The following is a 20,085-nucleotide window of genomic DNA, read 5'->3' on the forward strand; positions in this document are numbered from 1 at the left end:
CTGTCCTCTTTTTGGCAGCCCCTCCCCCCTCTCAGCACCCTTGATGGTGGGCCTGAGCCCAGCCCCCCTGTTACCACGGATCCCCTTGTGACTGAGTGGGTTCCAGGTGCCAGGCTCCCGGGAGACGTGCTGGAGGCGGAGCCTTCGTGCCATTTCTTCTAGAGACAGCAGTGCTGATGTTCGTGGTGTGAGAGTGGTGGTCCTAGTGTGAGAGCAGTGTATCTGAGAGTGGTGTGTGAGAGCGTCGTGTGTGAGTAGTGTGTGAGAGTGGTGTGTGAGAGTGGTGTGTGTGAGAGCGGTGGTCGTAGTGTGAATAGTGGTGGTCGTAGTGTGAGATCGGTGGTGATAGCTCGGGTGCTGAGGTATCTAACCGTGAAACAGCAGTTGCCCCTGAGTGGGGGGCTGCCCCATCCGCGAGGATGGGTCGCAGGAGGGCCCGCCTATGGGCACTTTTCCAGTGCTGCATCCCCAAGGCAAAGGCCAAGACAAGGAAGAACTCGGCCTCGGCCCAAGTCCTGGAAGCAGAGCGGCCTGAGGTGAGAGCAGCCGGGGGCTGGGCCCGTCGGATTGGCCTTCACCCGGTGAAGCGTTGGCGTTGTGTTTCATTTTGTTAGCATGGTTGTGGGCCCTGCCGGCCAGGGCATTTTGGCCTTCTGGGCAAGATGGACCCCAGCAGGTTGACCTTGTAAGTGGTTGTGCAGGGGCTGCGTGGAGGACGGCTGGGGGCCCCACAAGAAGGGAAACACTGTCTGGAGGAGTCACTGGGGTACGTGGATTGAGCTCTAGAGTCAGTCCTTGAAGCAGAAAGGCTAAGCCCCTTAACCTCTCCCATCTTACAAAGCACAGAACAGTGTGTCCAGTATCTTAATGATGGGTACCTACTGCTTATGTGTATAACATACACCCTCATAGCTTCACATGTCTACTACATGCCTCTTAACAAGTGCTGGGCAGTGTTCTAGGTGCTGAATACTCAGTATGCAGTAGGGGATATGTAGCCCAGGATTTTTTTATTTGTGTAAAGAAAACTAGAAGAATGAAAGACTCCATGTGGTTCAGTTTGAGCAAGTTCACCACGTGGACGGCACCGCGTGCATGAAAATTGTGATAAAATGCATAAAACATGAATTTAACATTTTCTCCAGTTTATTGAATGACTGGGTGACTTCAATGGAGTCAGGCTAACAGATGGCCTTGGGGTGCCATCAGCCTTTTTCCCAGAGGAACACTCCAAAGCCTGATGGCCTTGTAGATGTTATCTTTCTTCCTCACTCTTCCCAGCGGTTCTAGGTCACTTGTCTGTGTGTCGTTTAAGAATCTCTTTATCCACTTTGTTGTTAGGTTTATGTTTAGGGAAGTTTCTCAGACTTCCCTGGGTCTTGAGAAGGCAGGCTTGGATTCCGGGTTCTCCCCAGCCGCGTGCCTGCCAGGTCAAGGTGGAGGCTGAAGGCCGGTCTGAGTTGTGGTGGTCTATGTGGTCTTGGGGTCAGTGGACCCCCTCTTCTCTGGAGGGGCAGGGGGACCCTTTGTGTAGAGCCTGGAGAGACTTGACAGGGTCAGTCTTCAGAGTCTCGCTCTATTTTTAATTTGTGTTTGCATTTAGTTACTTACTCATTTCACTGTTTTCTAGGAGTTGGCAACATCTACGGAAGAGGAACTCAATGTATGCCGGGAACAGCTTTTTGCAAGAGAAGAAGAAATAGCTCTGCTAAATGCAGAGCGGAATAACACCAGGGTCAGTAGGGGAATTCTCACGTGTTGACATTTGCCCCGCGGGGGTCACCGCTGGGCTCCGTGTTGCAGTCTTTAAACTCTGTCTGGTTTTCAAGTCATTTTTCACATCTTCCCACTGAGCAGACCAGGGTAGATCAGTTTGGAGTTCTCATACTTTGCTTCAAATTTATGATGAGAGCTACTATAGTTTTAGTACATTTGAGGAGGGAGTTCTCTTAACTTACAGTTTTGTCCATGCTACAGTTTGTGTGGGGTCTTAGTTCCCTGACCAGGGATTAAAACCCATGACCCCTGCAGAAGTGTGGAGTCTTAGCTACTGGGCCACTGGGGAAGTCCACTCTAACTTTAGACTGAACTGGCGGGATTCCGACTTGCCTTAGCATGTTTCCGCTGTAGCATGAGGCTGAGAGGGGTTATCGGCCGTGAATTCAAGCATGAGGTTGACGGTGCTCCTTTGGCCCTGCCCTGCAGCTGCTGCTGGAGCACATGGAGTTCCTGGTTTCCCGGTATACACCATCCCTCCAGACGACGGTGGGCAAGTGGCAGGCGCAGTCCCCAGATGGCATGACCAGCGAGCTAGAGGTGCTCAAGTCTCTGAAAATACTCTTTGAGCACCACAAGGCCCTGGACAAGAAGGTACCAGCCACCCAGCCATCCTGGATTTGTACACTTGCAGCCTTGTTAGGTGGATAATGCATGTATTTATGTAACTAGTTGACTTTTGAGCTTCTTGAATTCTTGCAAATACTTTTTTTCTGTAAGAAGTCAGAGTTTTATATGGTTAAAAAGTGTTGCCTGCATACATGCTCAGTCATGTCCGAGTCTTTGTGACCCTGCGGACTGTGGCCCACCATGCTCCTCTTTTCCTGGGACTTCCCAGGCAAGAATACTGGAGTGGGTGGCCATCATCTACTCCAGGGTATTGTCCTGACCCAAGAATTGAACCTGCCCTCTTGTACTGCCAGGTGGATTCTTTACCATTGGTCCACCTGGGAAGCCGCCAGTTAAAAAGTATTAGTTGGTATAAATGTCTCAGGATTTATTACATTCTGTATATCAATTTGCAATTAAAAACTAAGTCACAGAATTATTTTAGGATAACATTTTTTTTCCCCTCTCAAACTTAGAATTTAAAGCTGTTAATAAGCAGATTTTTTTGATGTTAAGATCAATGAGATACATTAAATGTATTCTGTTATAGTAGCCGCGTGTGAGGGTGAGTATACAATGGCAACCCACTCCAGTACTCCTGCCTGGAAAATCCCATGGGTGGAGGGGCCTGGTAGGCTGCCATCTGTGGGGTCACGAAGAGTCAGACGCTGCTGAGCGACTTCACTTTCACTTTTCCCTTTCATGCACTGGAGAAGGAAATGGCAACCCACTCCAGTGTTCTTGCCTGGAGAATCCCAGGGACAGGGAAGCCTGGTGGGCTGCCATCTATGGGGTCGCACAGAGTCGGACACGACTGGAGCGACTTAGCAGCAGCAGCAGCAGCACCTTGCACTAAGAAGTGCACTCACGTATATACACACATCAACACACGAGGAGCACTTGAAAGGTGTAGTTTGTTAGAAGAATTAGGTGCCACGCATAACAAGGTAAGTTGGATCATTCATCGTGTAATTTCAGTTAGTTCAGTTCAGTTCAGTTCAGTCACTCAGTCGTGTCTGCCTCTTTGTGACCCCATAAATCTCAGCACGCCAGGCCTCCCTGTGCATCACCATCTCCCGGAGTTCACTCAAACTCACGTCCGTTGAGTCGGTGATGCCATCCAGCCATCTCATCCTCGGTCGTCCCCTTCTCCTCCTGCCCCAAATCCCTCCCAGCATCAGTCTTTTCCAATAGTCAAGTCTTCTCATGAGGTGGCCAGAGTACTGGAGTTTCAGCTTTAGCATCATTCCTTCCATTCCTTCCAAAGAAATCCCAGGGCTGATCTTCAGAATGGACTGGTTGGATCTCCTTGCAGTCCAAGAGTTTGTCATTTGTATCCTTTCATTTTAAGAAAGTATGAAGGCTGTCGTGGTGGACATCAGATGTTCTTTATCTTTCTGGTTGAGGACCAGCCGACCTGGGTTATTTTAATGACTAGTAAACTAGACTTGTGGCTCAGAGCTGCAGGATCTCTTAAGCACCCCTTTGTCCAGTAGGAGACAAATTCTGACTCGAATCACCTGGTTCTATTCGGGATGGATAGCATCACCATGTATTTTCTTTTTATGCTGTATTTTCAGTTTTGAGTTGAGTTTTTCCAAATGGAGTTTTGCTGTCTTTACTTATTTCTTTATTCTGATGCAATTTTTTGGTTTTCACTGATGATTCTTAAAGAGAAGAATAACCCAAAAAAGATACTAATGGACAGGGTGCTTGATGTAAATCACAAGCAAGAAAACATGCCAAGCGCCAATGGAAAGGCATGTCCTCGGTCTCACTCTCTGTCTGGTTCTCGTCTTACTATCCAGTCTGTGCAGGGCTGTTGAGACCTTTCACCAATGCACCATGTAGGTCTGAGTGGCCGTGAGGGTCGTGTGAGCCCAGAGCGCAGAAGGCAGTTTTGACTTCACCGATTTCCCGGAAGTGCTGCGTTCCCTCCCTCCCAAAACAAGGCTGTCTAAGGTTTCCTTTCCCCCTTAGAGAACCCGCGACGAAGACCTGGCTCAGGTGATCGAGCTCAAGGAAATCATCAAGAAGAAGTCTCGGGAGCAGAGAGAGATGAAGGACCGCCTGGCAGCCCTCTCTGCCCACGTAACAGAGCTGGAGAAGGACCTGGACACGGCCAGGAAGGACCTCCTCAAGTCCAAGGAAGTGAAAGTGAAATTACAGCAGGACATCCGTGAAGTGAGTGACAGTGGACGTGTCTGTTGTCCTGAGGCGGAATGTGGGTCCCTTGTTCTCCCCGTGATCTCAGCCTTGGCATGGCTGCGTGAGCAAGAGCAGAGCAGGTGTACTTGTTTAGTAGCTCGGTGTGAGTAATCTGTCTGAGAACTCAATACAGAAATATTTGCACATGTTTGTATAACGTGTTCACACTACTCTTTGGCAACAGGAGGAGATTAGGTGGCAGAGATTAATACACAGAGAATTCTGGAAAAAGCGTTTTTAAGACCTTTCACTTTTAATGTTAGGACAACATCGGTTACTTAGTGAGCATATAGGGACCTGAAATGGATTTTGAGCCGGCGGACAGGACTCGCATCGGCAGCAAGCTCTGCTCCTGGTTTGAGCGTTTCCTACATGGGGTGTAACTGCTTGAGAAGAACTAGGCTTGAGAAGGCTGCTCCCAGTTGTGTAACACTTCGACTTCTGTTTCTACTCATTAATATTCTTATTTAATTTTGAGGAAATTGCATGAGATTTTTCCAACTTTTACCTGAGGAATGAGCCTCAGAGCTCCCTGTAGGATCTGTTGAAGGTCCCTCCCTGTTCTGGGTCAAGCCCACCTGTATGGTGTAGGAGACAGAGATCCTCATTTCATGCCAGATACCTTCTCTCCTGGAATTCTTGCAATGACAGAGTAGTTAAGTGTACTTTTTGTTTGCTGGTTGGGTTTATGATGTAGAAAAGAAGCTTGGTAAATCGAGTGGCCAGACAGACGTTAAGACAGATGGGTGCCATCACGGCAAATGCGACATTTGAGGTAGGCGTGTTTTTGCTCACATCTCAGAAAACTGCCATGTCTAGGACTTTAATTTTGAGGACACTAATTTTATGTTTGATTTGAAACTTAGGATTTAGTCTCGCTTTTTTACTCTTAAGTGTATTGGAGTATTCTATGATAATGACTTACCTTTTCTCCTCTGCAATGCCTGGTGTAGGCTATGGCCCAGAAGGAGGACATGGAGAAGAGAATCACTACACTTGAGAAACGCTACCTCGCTGCACAGCGCAAAGCCATCTCTGTGCACAACCTCCATGATAAACTTGAAAATGAAATCGCAAATAAGGATTCTATGCATCGACAGGTAATGGCTTTTCCTGAACTGTGTCTGACTTCTGTAGTAGTGAATACTGAGGAAGGAAGGTAAAGACCTTTTCATGTGACTCCCATGTTGGAAATCAAGTCCCAGTGTAAAGTTCTTATGACCCTAAAATACTGCGTTCAAAAGTGTGGATGTACATCATGATAAATCAACTGTACTGAAAGGAAATACATTTTTTAAAAATTGAGGGTGACTGCAACTTCGAGGTTTGAATTATTTGGGATTTGGGTTGACCATTTTGTGGAATTCCACTCCTGACTCTTGTTTTACTTGACTTGAATCTGTTGGCTTGTTAGCATTTTACTGAAAGAGCAGAGAGCAGCAGGGCACTTCACAGCAGCTGGCTGCCTGTTGGGAACTGGGGTCACTGTGACAAAAGGCAGGGTTAGAGCTCCAGTCTGATTAGGGTTTGTACTTCCTGTGGTTTGGTGAGCTTTACTTGCTCCTGTTCCTGTGTGGTCTCACAGAATCAGGACTTAATCAGGAAAACCAAATCTGGCTTCTCCAAAACAAAGTGAGTCAGTCTGGTGGGTGACAAAGTGTATCATTGGCCCCACTACAAAAATAAAATACTAGAAAGCCATTGAAATGTATGATGTGGAATGCTAATTAAGAGCATTCCGATATACAAAATAACGGCTACAAAAGGCAGATCAGAAAATACTACGTACCATATGCTGTTGTTTTCTGAGGGTTTTAAAGCACATCTTATTGTTTATGTATGTACACAGAGTAATACACACACAGAAAAAATAAGAAAGCTGCTTAGAAATAAATGCTAACCTCTCAGGAAACCGAGCATATAGATCATTTCATTTTTTTTCTTTTTCAAAAAAGAATCTGTCTAAATGTTCTACACTGCAAGTTTTCTGAGTAAGAAGATCTGTTAAAAGAATAATCATGCATTTACAAATAGAGTTGACTGGCATTTCCCCAGGCACACTCTGATCAGGTCTGTATTTCAGAGGAGATGAAAGCCATATTTTGGCTTACAAGCCCATGGCTGTCTGCGGTCAGTAGGGTTCCCTTCAAATGATGATTCTGGTGATGTTTTAAGAAGGGTCAGTACTGACCCTTAACTTGTCAATAGGAATGAATAAGCTTCTACAGAAACCTGATCTTCTTTAATATATAAGAACTTTTTTTTTTTTAAGACTTCTTTGGAGACGTTTGGAAAAGCAAATACTCTGGCAGGAGGTGTTCTGTCCACTGAGACCAAGCCCAGGAACACTGAGAGAAAAATTACCCTGACGCGGCTTCCGAAACAGAAATAATCCTGTAGACTCATGCGTTTAGGTTTTGTCTCAGCTTACTAACAATGGCAGAGGCTCCACTGCTTGGCCCGTTTTGATGTTCTGCTCTCCCTTTGTAGAAGGAGGATAAAGACCGACAGCTGCAGGAGTGCCTGGAGCTGGCAGAGCAGAAGCTGCAGCAGATGCTGACAGAAGTGGTGGCTGAGCTGGCTCAGCCGGTGGCTGCGCTCTCCAAGGTGCTGCTCTTGGTCCCCGGGGCGGGGGCGCGGGGAGGGCCTGTTCCCTTGCTGTCTCAAGGTGCCCCTCCCCGTGCTGCTCAGTCCACAGAGGAGCGCAGACGCGGGGGTCGTGCTGCCCGTCTGAGATGGGAGTGCTCCCTGAGTGTCAGACAGTCCCCGCTCCCGTGTCATCCCTTTGTTAACTTCCCTGCAGTTTTGTCCTGTGCTCTGTGTGTCCCCAGGATGCTTCAGCTCCGAGTCACTGCTGCTCAGAGTTCAGTCAGCAACTCAAAGCCTAGCAGGATAAAGAACGAAAAAGATCCCATTCTCGTTAAGAGATGGCCAAAATAGCTCTGTCATGAACACAGTTTTAACTCTTTATTTATATATTGTTGAATAAGTCACAGCAGGGCACGGTGCAGACCCAGGGCCCCACTCCCAGCTTGCAGTCCCCGGGAGCCTGTGGGTGAGAGGCCACGTCCAGGAGACGTGGCGCTGCTGGGGATATGGTGCCCACAGCCAGCCAGCCACCCCATCCTTCTGGTGGGATAGGTGTTGCCTTGCACTGCTGGTGGGCACTGGCTGGGCATGGAGAGGCGGGCCGGGCCTGTGCTGGCCTGGCTGTTGGAGAGTTACCTGGAGCTCAGGGAGCACCTGAGGGGCCGGCCAGTTTCCAGAGGAGGGTGGTATCCTGTGCTCGAAAACCCTCCCCGAGCAGGGTCACTAACAGCCGCCAGGGGGCGTCCTTCTGCCTGTGATTTTCCCCTCAAGGGTTGGTTTCTTCTCTCCCCTGGCATCTTTGCTGTCTGTCCCAGGTCGGCCTTGTAGTCTGAACTTTTGTCTTCCGGAAGCTCTGCCACTAAGGAGGTGAAACTGTTGGAACTTGTGCCCTTGTGTGTCCCGTGCTTGCCACTGCCTGCTGCCCACGCTGGCTCGCCCCAGGCAGTCTGAGGAGGGGGCCTGGGGCCAGGGGAGCACCTCTCCTCTCACGAGCCTGTCACCAGCACCCTCCGTCACGCACGTGTCACACACGAAGCCGCGCTGGCTGCGCGAGCAGGCGTGTGGGTGTGCCCTCCGCGAACCCGGGGCCAGTGGTCCGCACAGAGCATGGCCCGCTTGCCGTCCCTGCGGTCACAGCCCGCGTGCCATCAGGACAGGGTCGCTGCGAGCGGAGCTGACGCTGTTCTTGGCCAACAGGCGGGAGAGAGACCCAGCAGCATGGAGGAGAGGGGCGTGTGGGCTGGAGACGCGGCTGGCGGGGCCGGCGCTGCCTTTCTCCGCTGCTCCTGTCTCTGCCGTCCAGTGTGCGTGTGTGGCCCTGTCTGCTGCTCCAGGCACCCAACCTCAGGAGCAGGGCCAGATGTGGTCTCCCATAGGTGGTGGGCAGGGGCCAGGGGGTCCCCACGTTCAAGGAGGACGCTTGTTGCTCTGACCAGCCAGGCTGGGGAGCTGCTCAGCATACAGTTGGACCTTACGAGTGGCCCTCAAACCTGAGCGAGCCAGCCCGAGGCCCGTGAAATGGAAGGCATGGTGCCCAGGTGTGGAGGTGCTTGCCTCGGACGTGGCGCTGGAGTCCCACATGCCAAACTGCTGGTCCAGACGTGGGGTGTGTGTGTAGGATGGCTGCTCCTAGGCAGGAGGAGAACCGAAGTTGCGCTGGGACAGAAGGCGCGCCAGGAAAGGGCGCTGGTGGAGGCACGCATCAGAGAGCCCTGAGATAGGTTTCCTGGAAGGGTTGGCCACACAGCAGTACCGACCATCCAGGAAATGGAGTGGGGATCCCAGGTCCAGCCTCAGGGGTCAGTACTGTCCCCACCATAGCTGTGTTCTTGAGCCTGGACTGCAGAGCCTCACATGTGGGCTCCCAGGGGCTGTGGTTCTGACTCCCATCCTGAGACCTCGGTGAGGCTCCCTCTCTGCTTAAGCAAAGAGCTCAATGTCTCCCGATCAGGGGTGCACTTCCTTACTTTCAGAACTGCTGCTCAGAGGCTGTTGAGATTGGGATTCTGTTTATGACTAAGCCAATTCAGAATAAACTTTTGTTTTGCTTTAAAAATATTGGAATGCTGATGCCTTATGCCTTCATGCTAGTCAATAAGTGTGACAGCATCCACAGGCAGTGTGTAAAGGAACAGACATAGATGTGTGCCCGCAACCCTTCCAGAAAGCATCAGTGAGGCGGCATCACCAGTGGCCCTGATGTTACCAGCCGCTGTGCTAGAACATTCTTCTAGGTCCACCCTCACCCCTTCGTTTCTTTCTTAGAAGTTTATTTCTGGGGCTTTGCTGGCAGTCCAGTGGCTGGGAGCCTGCCTTGCAAGGTCAGGGACGCAGGTTCGATCCCTGGTTGGTGAGCTGAGATTCCACGTGCCACGCAGCAATCACATCAAAGGAATCGCGCATGATGCAGCTAAGGCCCGATGCAGCCAAATCAATAAGTTTAGTTCAGGATCTTTTATATAATGTGATAGAAAAGATGGAAGCAAGTAAAAGCAAGCATTCTCATGTTCCAACTCCAGCCATCTCTCTTTTTATTTGCTTTGGAAAATGTCTGAGAACCTCTATCAGAGCAGCTCAGTGGGCAACAGTCTGGTGGAGGTTCAGGGAAAACCTGTCCCAGCTGCACCGATGCCCTAAAGACGAGGCCCAGAACCTTCGCCGAGGTCGGTGCTTGGGCGACGCTTGTCTGAGAGAGTCCCATGGTCACTACAAGTTCTGCGGCACATTTTTCCCCCACAAAACCCAAGGTGACACCCATACCTCACTAGAGAGCTCACTTCACCCTGACCTGTGGGCTGACCCTGAGGTGGGGATAGTTTTGTCTCAGGTTTGAATTTTACATGTGAAACCTGCGCCAGTTTCCTGAGTGACCACTGAACTGCAAAAGCTGAAAGCAAGTACAAAGCAGTTTCACTTATCCCAGGGAATTGGCCTCCTTGGATCTAGAGGATCAGTCGGGGAAGGAGGAGTCTTCCTGTGTACAAGTTGGTGTTAACAGTTGTCATCCCACTTTGTGCCGACACTTCACTCTGGGCACGAGGTCCGCCCTTCATCCCGAGGTGCTTTATGCTTTCAGACAGGAGAGTAGCCATCCGGCAGTCCACGCAACGTCTGTTAAGAATTGACTCTAAAGCACTGTATGTATCTTTTTCAGAATTCTCTCCTATGGGAAGTTGAAAATGCAAAAAAGCATTTAGAAGAAATGCAAAACGACAAGGTCCTTAAATCTCTAAATCCTTTAGAAATGTGTTAAGAGCTGAACTGAGCTGGGTTCATTGTTACAGTTATTGCAGATGCTTAGCGGAAGTGGAGTTACATTTTCCTTATGGCTAGTCCACTGCTGTAACGTGTATAGCGTTTTTGGTTTTGAACATTGAATGTGATTTGCATTATAGGTGGATTTAGAGTGTGTGGCCGTTGTGTGTGGTTCAGAATTCTAAGTAGTCCTTTCTGGGTTCACCTGAAAGCTGAGACAAAGCATGAGCCTTTCACGTGGACAGTGCTGTCCATCAGAAAGATAATAGGAACCACATACACAATCTAAAATTTCCTAAAAACGAGCGGGCTGCTTTACATGCTTTTTTCACTGCGAGTCTTGAAATCTGTGTGATTTCCACATCGAGCTTTGCACCGGCCTGCGTCACATCCTCAGGGTGCTGCACAAGGCGAGTGACTGCCATGGCTGACAGCACAGAGCTGCCAGGTTGAGTCGAGTGACTCGGAAACTTGGCCGTTTGACCTGTTTTACCCCGTGAGGAAGTGAAGTGGGGTGTAGAGGAATGAATGTGAGGAATGCCCAGGAATGCATGTGAGGTCCATGGAGACAGTCTAAAGCAATGAGAGGAGCGAGGGCAATAGAGTGAGTCCTGTCCCCCACCACCCGAACCCCGAGCCCAAGTCCAGCTTCTCTCTATAGACTTCGTTGTCGTCAATGGCTTGCCATGTTTCCTCCAGAAGCTTTTCTACACCTGAGATGTAACTTCTTATTCATTATGGTTTACAAGGGTTAGTATTGTTCTGAGTGTTTCTATTTGCTATGGAACACTTAGAGTACAATTTCTCAGAATGAAAAAGTTCAAAAATGTGCGATTTTAAGGCGAGAGAATGGAGAGGATGTGCTGATCGGGCTGATGGGGGTGAATCCATAGGCAGCTAGTTCACCGGAGCGGAGCAGGAATGATGGCAGGTGGTCCTGGAGCCAGGAAAAGGGGTGGCCCAGCCCTGGGGAGGGGTCGTGACAAAGACAGAAAGCGAAGGTACTGGCCGCGGGGGACAGGGAGCCGGCAAGCCAGCAGCCCGAGGCTGCCCCTCCGTTGCTTTGAGGTCATGTCTGGGAAAACAAGGCAGGACCTGGGTGAGAGTGGGGCAGGGGGGAGATTTGCGGAGAGAAGGGTGTGAGGTGTGAGAGCGGGAGGGCGGCACGGGGCCCAGCAGGCACTCTTGCATGCGTCTCAGATGACAGAGGCGCCCTTGCGGTGTGAGGGGCCATCCCCAGAACAGCCCGAGGGCCTGTGCCCTGAGAGGAGAGCCACGGGAGGCTGGCTCTCCCGTCCCCTCGCTGCCCTGCTCACTCCTGTCTGAGCGTGTTCAGACCAGCCTGGAAAACGGAGGGCTGGGAACCCGCGAGGACGGCACTCCTCGGCGAACTAGTACCAGTGATGACCGGTGGGGTGGACCCAGCGGCTGCGGAGCTGAAGGGTTTTATTTTCTAATTGTCCTTCAGCCTGGCTGATGGAAGCAAGGATATATTTTGTAATTTTCGGTTTCTGTCTCTGACTCCATCAGCGCACCCTTGTGGATAACCTCATAGGATTGCCTTCCGTCCACGTGAGACCTGAATGTCACCAGGCCATCTAGGAACTGGATTCTCCTCCTGCCCGTTTCTTCACTACTGCTCGCTTAAGAGATGGCAGTGTCTCATAAGCATGGCCCATTTGTCCAAAGTCAGGGCTTCCATGTAAAATTGTGTTCAGTTCCTGATAGACTTGAGGTGCCCAGAATGTTGCTGACGAGACGTGGTCCTCTCGTGCCCAGGTGCAGCCCCTGAAAGATCAGGACCGGGAGCGCGAGCAGCAAGCCAGCGTGCTGGCCAACGTTGGCCAGCTGTTCAAGACTGACAAGGGCGTGTCAGATGGCGAGGGCGACTGGGACACCCTCTTTAGCATGCCCGCTCTGCTGTCGCCCCGCGGTGAGTCCGATGCCAAGACTCCGGCCGGGAAGATTCAGAAGCAGCTGGACAGGATCAACGAAGAAAGCTGGTGGGTGCGCCTGAGCCCAGCTCCCCGGAGGCTCGGCTTCTCTGAGCAGCTGTCTCCTGCTTAGAGAAGTCTGAGTGTTCCATAGTGAGAAAACTGACTTCAGGTCTGCTTCAGGAATTTTCAGTTCTGAGATTGCCCTTGATTATAGAGCTCAGTCAGCCAGGGCATTCTGTCCACAGTGTGGTGTCAGCACTCTGTGGGGGGGCGTTGTGGGGTGTCCCCCCCTCAGCTCTGGGCCCCAAGGTGGGTGAGGTGCCGAGGCAGTGTCCCCTGTGGCCTGTGCACCCTCCAGCACTGAGGGTTCGCCCTCGTGTATCCCTCGGAGCCTTCTACCTTCTGGTGAAAAGCCACCTGGAACAGAAAAGCTGGGGTTCTGAGCTTGGCAAATTCCCACTCAGATCTGCATTTTCCTTTTTAACTTAATACATTGTGAAGATTGACTTGTAAGACAGTGATCCAAGGACATGTGTTTGAGTTTTTCTCATCTCATCAGTATATTTAAATGTTTTCTTTAGACCCAGTCTTGGCAGTTAGAACAGTTTACAAAACAGGATAGAACCCAAAGGCCCGCCTCGTGGTGAGCAGGGGGCCCTGGGTCTGGGTGCAGCCGGGTGGCTGGGGCCCCGAGGCCTGCCTGGTGCCACACCCGCACAGCTGTGCCTCCTGTCCCGAGTCCACGTTCAGAGTGGCCGCAGGCCGGTGACCCTGCACAGGACCTGGCAGAGCTGCTGCTCAGATTGTTCTCATCCTGTCACCCCTGGCGAGGTGCCCATTCCTGCCGGTCGAGTTTGGGGGGCTCGGGTAAAAGGCAGGGGTGAATGGCACAACCAGCAAACGCAGATGGTGCCGCCTGTACTTTTGACGCTGAGACAGACTACTTTGTGGGCCGTGTTTGAGCACAGACAATCTCAGAAAGATCGTCTTTCCTCATCCCTGTAGGAAATTTGGAACACTTCTGTATTAATATTTTTATTTTTAGAGCAAGTTGTCAGGTAAAAATGATTTTTCCTTATGCAACAAGTTGACTTGATGTAAATGGTCAATTCTGTCCATCAACTTGTCAACAGTGAAAAACTTTCAAGTTGTATAAGTAGAAGTGAAACTGGAGTGTTTACTACCTGGAAGGACCTTGTATTTTAATTGGAAAATCATTTTATTTGCATAATCATGCATTGAATCTGTATATAAAATCATCCATGACACATTAGGGGAGAAGAGCAGTAACTGTGAATTCTAGGTCAATGCAGCACATTGACCTGAATCCAGAAACTCACACAAAGCTGGTGGAGAACTTCATCAGGTGATGTGTTTGCACATACACAAGCTTAAAACAAAATGAAAAGTTCAACTCAGCACTTCGTCTGGTCTGGAGACTTGTGTTTAGAAACTCCAGCTTGCTCGTGAATGGCTGTTTTGGTTATACGGAGTTCCGGATTCCCAGTGGAAAAGCTCTGAGGCACTCACGTGCATCTCTGCCCTGAGAGCAGGGAAGGTAAAGGTGGTCAGCTTCAGGTATCTCCGCACAGGGAGAGTCACCACCCAGGCCCCATCAGAGTGTTAGAGTAAATAAGTCAAATGAAACGTGAATGATGAGGGGCCACTTTGTAAGACTCAATGATAAGTGATTCTAAGTTTGAGAATATTCCAAAGAGGGAAAGCTGAACCTTTTTGCTGAGATGTTAATTGAGCAACTCTTCCTGGAATTTGCTAATCGTGACACAGAATGCAAGCCCACATTTGCTGTCCAGACCTGTTCCTCTGTTGACAAAGGCAGGTGATGATTTTATTCTGTTTTAGGTTGATCCAAAAAGACAAGGAGAACACGGATCAGTGGGCGGAGGGGATTGAGAGCAGGGTGGGCAGTGGGAGCTTCAGCAACCTTCGGCGCTTTAACTCCTCGAGCTCCCTCAACCTGGATCCCGCCTTCTCGCATGCCGGCTCCTTCCCGCCCAGCAGAGGGCGCTCCATGCCCGAAAGGAGGCAGCCCAGCCCTGAGCCAGAAGAAGACAAGCTGGGCTTCATGACTCTGGTATGTGTCCGCCTCCTCTCTGCCGCGTTCCTCCCCGAGCACACTGGTTTTCTTTTGTTTGTTTTTTCTCTTTTTACCCAGAAGAAAATCAGGTGCATTTACTACGCTCAGAGGTCTAAGATTTTTATGTTTTTTTTTTCTTTATTTTACAACTTTTTTTTTTTTAACTGCCTAGTCTTGAATCGGGCTTCCCTAGTGCCTCAGACGGTAAAGCGTCTGTGTGCAATGCAGGAGACCCGGGTTCGATCCCTGCGTTGGGAAGATCCCCTGGAGAAGGAAATGGGAGCCCACTCCAGTATTCTTGCCTGGAAAATCCCATGGACCGCGAAGCCTGGTAGGCCACTGTCCATGGGGCCGCAAAGAGTCGGACGCGACTGAGCGAAATCATTCCATAATCACACAGCGACAAATGAGTCTTGATATTTGGACCCCTGGCTTAGGAATCTCAACTGGTCTGCTCGCTGATGGGCCTGGCCGCGCGGTGAGGCCAGCTCTGTGTGTGAAACCAGGTTAAAAGCCCGGTGCCCCACGGCCCCAGTGAAGAAGTCTGGCTTCCTCACTCTTCCGAGTCTGAAAACGGGATGACGACCTAGGGCTTTTGGTGAGAGAGTGTGCGGCTCTAAAGCACATGTTCCAGCTTTCTTCCATGTTTAGCTGAGGTTTTGTGAGTGCATTGCTGTTTACCCCATGAACTCATGTTTACAACACTCTGCTTTGTAACTGCGCTTGTATTTTCACTTTTTTTTTGGTTACCACCCGTTTCATCTTAGCTGCATTGTTAGTCGGCATATAATTAAATTAACTGTGAATCATTTAGCGGCATGTGAAGTGGTAACTAGTCCATTTTGTGGTCTTTGGAGACACTTTTTATAATTTGCTTCGTTGGCTAATTAGTTGATATTTAAAATTCTGTGACGATTTCTGTGTAGTTTCACGATTGATTTCTTTCCGAGTATTTGTAAAAGAACAGTTCTGTATATTTTGTCCTGCTGTTGGAGTTCTCTGACGGTGTGTCTGCTTTCATCAGTGGTTTTGATTTCCTGGCTCATCCTGTTGTCTGCTCAGTGGTTGTCAATCCAGACCCCAGCTTCCCACCACTGCCCCGCCTCGCCCCCGAGGCTGCGGCTAACCCATCCATCTCCCCTTCCCCGTCCTCCCACCTGCTCTGGTCATAGCAGTGCTGTGGTCCACAGCCGGTGTCCCCTTAGTTGGGTTTGTGCTTTGTCTTCATGTCTCATCAAATGGTGTTTTCCCCCATAGCAGTAAGTTTGAATTAGCATAGCACTATGCAGTTACAAGCGTAATGTAGATGGATCCTAAACCGCATATCATGTGTCATTCATAAATGAGATTATCCTTATTTAAAGAAATGATCTTCTTCAGTGTAGAATTAATGGACTTTTGACACAAAATCCTTTCTGTGTTGGTGCTTGTTTTTAAGACTATAAATCTCATCAGCTTTTGCACAGTTAATGTCTCTGCTAGACTCTTTAAAAAGCATCTTCTATGGTTAATAAAATATAAAGACTGCACCTGCTATTATGCTAGCTTTCTTTCTTACATATTTTCACAGGGAACCTGCTTTAATACATTCATTTTGAGAACTTTTAAATCAAATTCTAGGTAAGCATTTTATGTTAATGTCCAATAGATGGTTCGATTTGTTCAGTGTTCAAATAGGTATTATGGTAACTTCCTCATCAGTTATTACTACTTTAAAGTATAACATGTTTTTTATGAAGAGAAACTAACTTATAGAGAAGTTTGGCTGAGAATAGACAACTGTTAAGGGCCTTTATTGTACAGAATGCTGTGCTTTAATACATCATGATGTTGTAATAGAATTGTATCTTCCTGAGTAATAATTTATAGTGTTTCTCTAGTAAATCTTGAATAGCTCATTTAATTTCTGTGGTCAAAAGAAATGTTCTGTTTCCAGTTACATGTTCTCTAAATATTCATCTCACTTATATGTTTGCCATCATTTTTGCTATACTGTGTTTGTCTATACTGATTCTTGAATTTTTAGCTTCAAAGTCGCAAGAAATCTGGTTTCTCTTCCTTTCTTTGCATGCATCTATCAGCCTAGTGATTTAAGGAAGCATTGTCAAAAGGTAAACTATTTAGTAATTTAGCATGCCTCTGTTTCTCTGTGAAGTATTAGAGAGTCCTTATCATTTTACATGAATGAACACTGTGTGGTTATGTACTGGTGAATAATTGACATTTTAATGGAAGTAATGAAACTCACCCACCACTTAAAGTATGAGATGGTTCTGTTGGAAAAGGGTCATTTGTTGGGATAATTGTAACAGTTTGCCTATCTCCCACTTGTTTGCCTTCTAATCGTCTCATGCTTATTTATAATAGACATAGTATTATTTATTACTTTTAAATTTTTCTTCACTTATTTTTTTGGCCTTGCTGCACAGCTTATAGGATCTTAGTTCCGCAACCAGGGATCATACCAGTGTCCTGGCAGTGAAACTGCCAAGTCCTAATGTCTGGACCACCGTGGAATTTCCGCTTAGAGTTTTTTTTTAAACAAATGACTGAATCAGAGCCATAGAGTTAGATTTGGGGGAAGCCAATTTAATGACGGTGGGTAGCAGTGTGCAGGAGACTCTGTGCGCCAGGCACCGTTCGAGTGCTTTCCGAGTCTGTCATCTACTCCCGCAGATGCCCAGGTGAGGTCCAGGCTGCTGTTATCCCCATTCAGCAGACAGGGACACTGAGGCTTAGAGAGGCCGAGCACCGTGCCCAGGCTCCCACACCCAGCAGTGTGGTTCGGACTGGTCTGATCAGAGCCTGGACACTTCCTGTGGTGCTGTCCAGCCCGCTTTGCTCCAGAGGTTCTCGTGTCCATCACGGCATCCCTGATGGAGGGAGCATCAGGAGGGAGCTCGCTGCCTCTCCCGTTTGGTCACTTGGTTGAGTCCCTGTTGTTGGAGTCCAGTGCCCTGAAGGCTGGCCTTCCTTGTCCCTCTCCCACTCCCAGCCCGCTGATGGAGCACTCCTGGGGCCTTCCTGCAGGACTCGGGCAGCCGTGCTCCAGTTCAGGCAGCTCAGTGCCCGGGAGCCCTTCTGCTGGGCACAGCAGAGCAGCACCATCACCCCGGGGTTGGTGCCCTGGGTGTGCCGCTCGCCCGCTCTGTGGCCTGCTTTGCCCTCCTGGTAAGTGAGGACACGGCACTGCCCATCCTAGTCATGTGGGCACCAGTGGGGCGGCTCCCATCCTGGGGGAGGGCGGCCAGGCTGCGGACCCAGAGCCTTCCTTAGGAGGAGGCCCGGGGGAAGGGGCTGGCCGTGGCCCCTGACTCTAAGGCAGGTGTTTGTCTCCACTGAGTCCACAGTCAACCCAGGTGTGTCACTTCCCTGCTCTGTTCTTTGCTGTTTTCTGATTTTTATAAGTGCTTATTTTCACTTGAATTTGAGATTGATCCCCGTTCAGTTCCATGTGGATAATTTCTAGCCTTTGTAGCCTTCTGTTGTCTGAGGTTTCTTGGTAGAGATCAGGGGAGGGTGCCCAGTTTATCCAGCTGCTGTTAAATGAGTTCAGCTGTATTTTGCACTAAGTCACTTTGTTGTCACCAAGCTCCTGTGGGGCTGCACGGGATCAGTATTCTTTACAGAATCCCATTTAAAAAGGACTGGTTAGTTGGTTAAAACAACACACTCATTGTTTATAAAAATACTTGCCATGCATGTTTCCTCAAAGCTCCCCTGCTTAACCACACACCCAAATGTATAAGTGAGACCTGTCTGGACCCCGAGGGGTTCATCTGTTCCCCACACTGTTGCCACCAGTGTCTTTCCTATCTTCAGACCCAGGACTAGCGGAAGAGCTGGGAGTCCAGGCGAGATCATCTTTTTCTTTTTTTTAATTAGTTTATTTTTTAATGGAAGGATAATTGCTTTACAGAATTTTGTTCTTTTCTGTCAAACCTCAACATGAACCATCCATAGGCACACATACATCCCTTCCCTTTCGAACCTCCCTCCCATCTCCCTCCCCATCCCACCCCTCTAGGTTGATACAAGATTATTTCTTAGTGAAGACCTCGGAGAGCTTTATGTAAACCCCAGGGAGCAAATGACACTCAAACTGGGTGTAAGCACTTCAGTGTGTAGCCCCCGGTCTGTCTGTTACTGAGAAATACAAGCCAGACACATGGTGTTCGCATGGAGGGCTTAGGTACCTTTTCTGTGTTTGACTTGTTGTCATGGGTTCAGTAACCTGCGTCATCACTACAAATGATCTTGGGTGGTGGTACAAGCTGTTTCCTTTTCTCCTTCAAATAGAAAGGTCTGGACGGCTTTGCTGAGAGGTTTCTTACTCTTGCTAGTGGTGCTTCTGAGCAGCATCTGGCGATGAGCACAGTCCTTTCATCAGGGCAGTTCATGCCATGCAGGGTTCTCGGTGCTGGCGTGGCTCTGCTGTCCTGCCTGGCAGGGCCATCTGGTCACTGGATTTCAGGGAGTGCAGAGCCTGGCTGCAGGGAGGCTCCCGTCCGGGGTCTCTGCACTCAGTGGGGTGCTCTCGCTGCTCCACGGCCCCGCTTCTCTTGGACAAACAGTCCTTTAAGATGGCATTAAGTTGGAACAAGGCTTTTTTTTGTATTTGGCGGATAGCATAGCTAATATATTTTCAAGTAAGTTTCTGGTTATAATGTAAAGCCTGTGTGATAGCCTTTTTCGACACAGTCTATTGTTAGCCAATTTTACACTTACCTCACTCCCTCAGCTGCCAGCTATACAGGAAGAGGTAGAAGATGACACCATCAAATGTGAAACCTCGACCTCCGCCTCGCTGCGGTCCTTTCGGCTGGACCGGCTCACGGGCTCACTGCGCACAGCCAGCGACGAGGACATCAGGGACGCCCACAAGTAAGGCGCCTGCTCGCCTCGTCGTCAGTTTCAGGAGCCCTGTGCCTCTTGTCTTGAAAGAGTTGCAAGGATGGTTGTAAAGGAATCCCACTGGATTCGGTGCCTGTGTTTAGTGGTGAACTTCAGGTGCTGGGGGAGAAGAGCTCAGTGACCTCAGTGATTTTAGAAAACATCTGTCTCTACGTGTTCACTCCTGTGGGAGGTCTCTTCCTGCTCTTGCTAGAGGTCTGCCAGGCCTGGGGCGAGTTCCTGATGGTTACGGCTCCATGCCTCTCGGCTTTGCTCTTGAGGGTCCCTCCCTCTTCCTCAGGGGTCTCCTCTCAGGAGACTGTCTGTCCCCTCCTGTGACTGACACTGTTCTCATTCAGACCCCCACCTGCTGAGCTCCCGTCGTGAGCCAGGCAGCACTCGATGGAGGGCACATGTGGTCACCTGACCAGCAGCCCTGCACAGTGACCATCACTCTCCTGCCACGGCCGAGGACGGTCACCCTGCAGGAGGCGGGGGGAACTGCCCAGAACTGGGGAGCTCGCCTTCTCTGGGAGCGTCGTCACCTGCCGAGCAGCGACCCTGAGGGAGGGTCGGGGCGCCCTCTGCACCAGCTCGTCTGGAGTGAAGACCTCCCTCCTTGGGGGAGGGCTCCAGTCAGAGAATCTCAGCTTCCTGGGGCCATTGGTTGTGGCCGGAAGCCTGCATCGCTCGTGTGGAGTGTGGTTGGTGAAGGAGACT

General features: G+C 49.6%; 1 protein-coding gene across 1 annotated transcript in view; it reads left to right on the plus strand.

The window, feature by feature from the left end:
- Nucleotides 1-419: 419 nt before the first annotated feature.
- The window catches only part of LOC138423766 (liprin-alpha-1-like), a 29,060-nt gene continuing 9,394 nt past the window's right edge, over nucleotides 420-20,085 (plus strand). The window contains 14 exon segments of the mRNA XM_069560057.1: nucleotides 420-536; nucleotides 1,631-1,735; nucleotides 2,206-2,376; nucleotides 2,939-2,954; nucleotides 3,283-3,331; nucleotides 4,043-4,145; nucleotides 4,366-4,569; nucleotides 5,547-5,693; nucleotides 7,084-7,200; nucleotides 8,011-8,127; nucleotides 12,217-12,440; nucleotides 14,238-14,469; nucleotides 16,554-16,583; nucleotides 19,214-19,356. Coding sequence (XP_069416158.1) covers nucleotides 420-536; nucleotides 1,631-1,735; nucleotides 2,206-2,376; nucleotides 2,939-2,954; nucleotides 3,283-3,331; nucleotides 4,043-4,145; nucleotides 4,366-4,569; nucleotides 5,547-5,693; nucleotides 7,084-7,200; nucleotides 8,011-8,127; nucleotides 12,217-12,440; nucleotides 14,238-14,469; nucleotides 16,554-16,583; nucleotides 19,214-19,356 — 1,775 coding nt within the window.

This window comes from Ovis canadensis, chromosome 18 (assembly GCF_042477335.2).
Source record: "Ovis canadensis isolate MfBH-ARS-UI-01 breed Bighorn chromosome 18, ARS-UI_OviCan_v2, whole genome shotgun sequence".
Taxonomy (NCBI): Eukaryota; Metazoa; Chordata; class Mammalia; order Artiodactyla; family Bovidae; genus Ovis; species Ovis canadensis.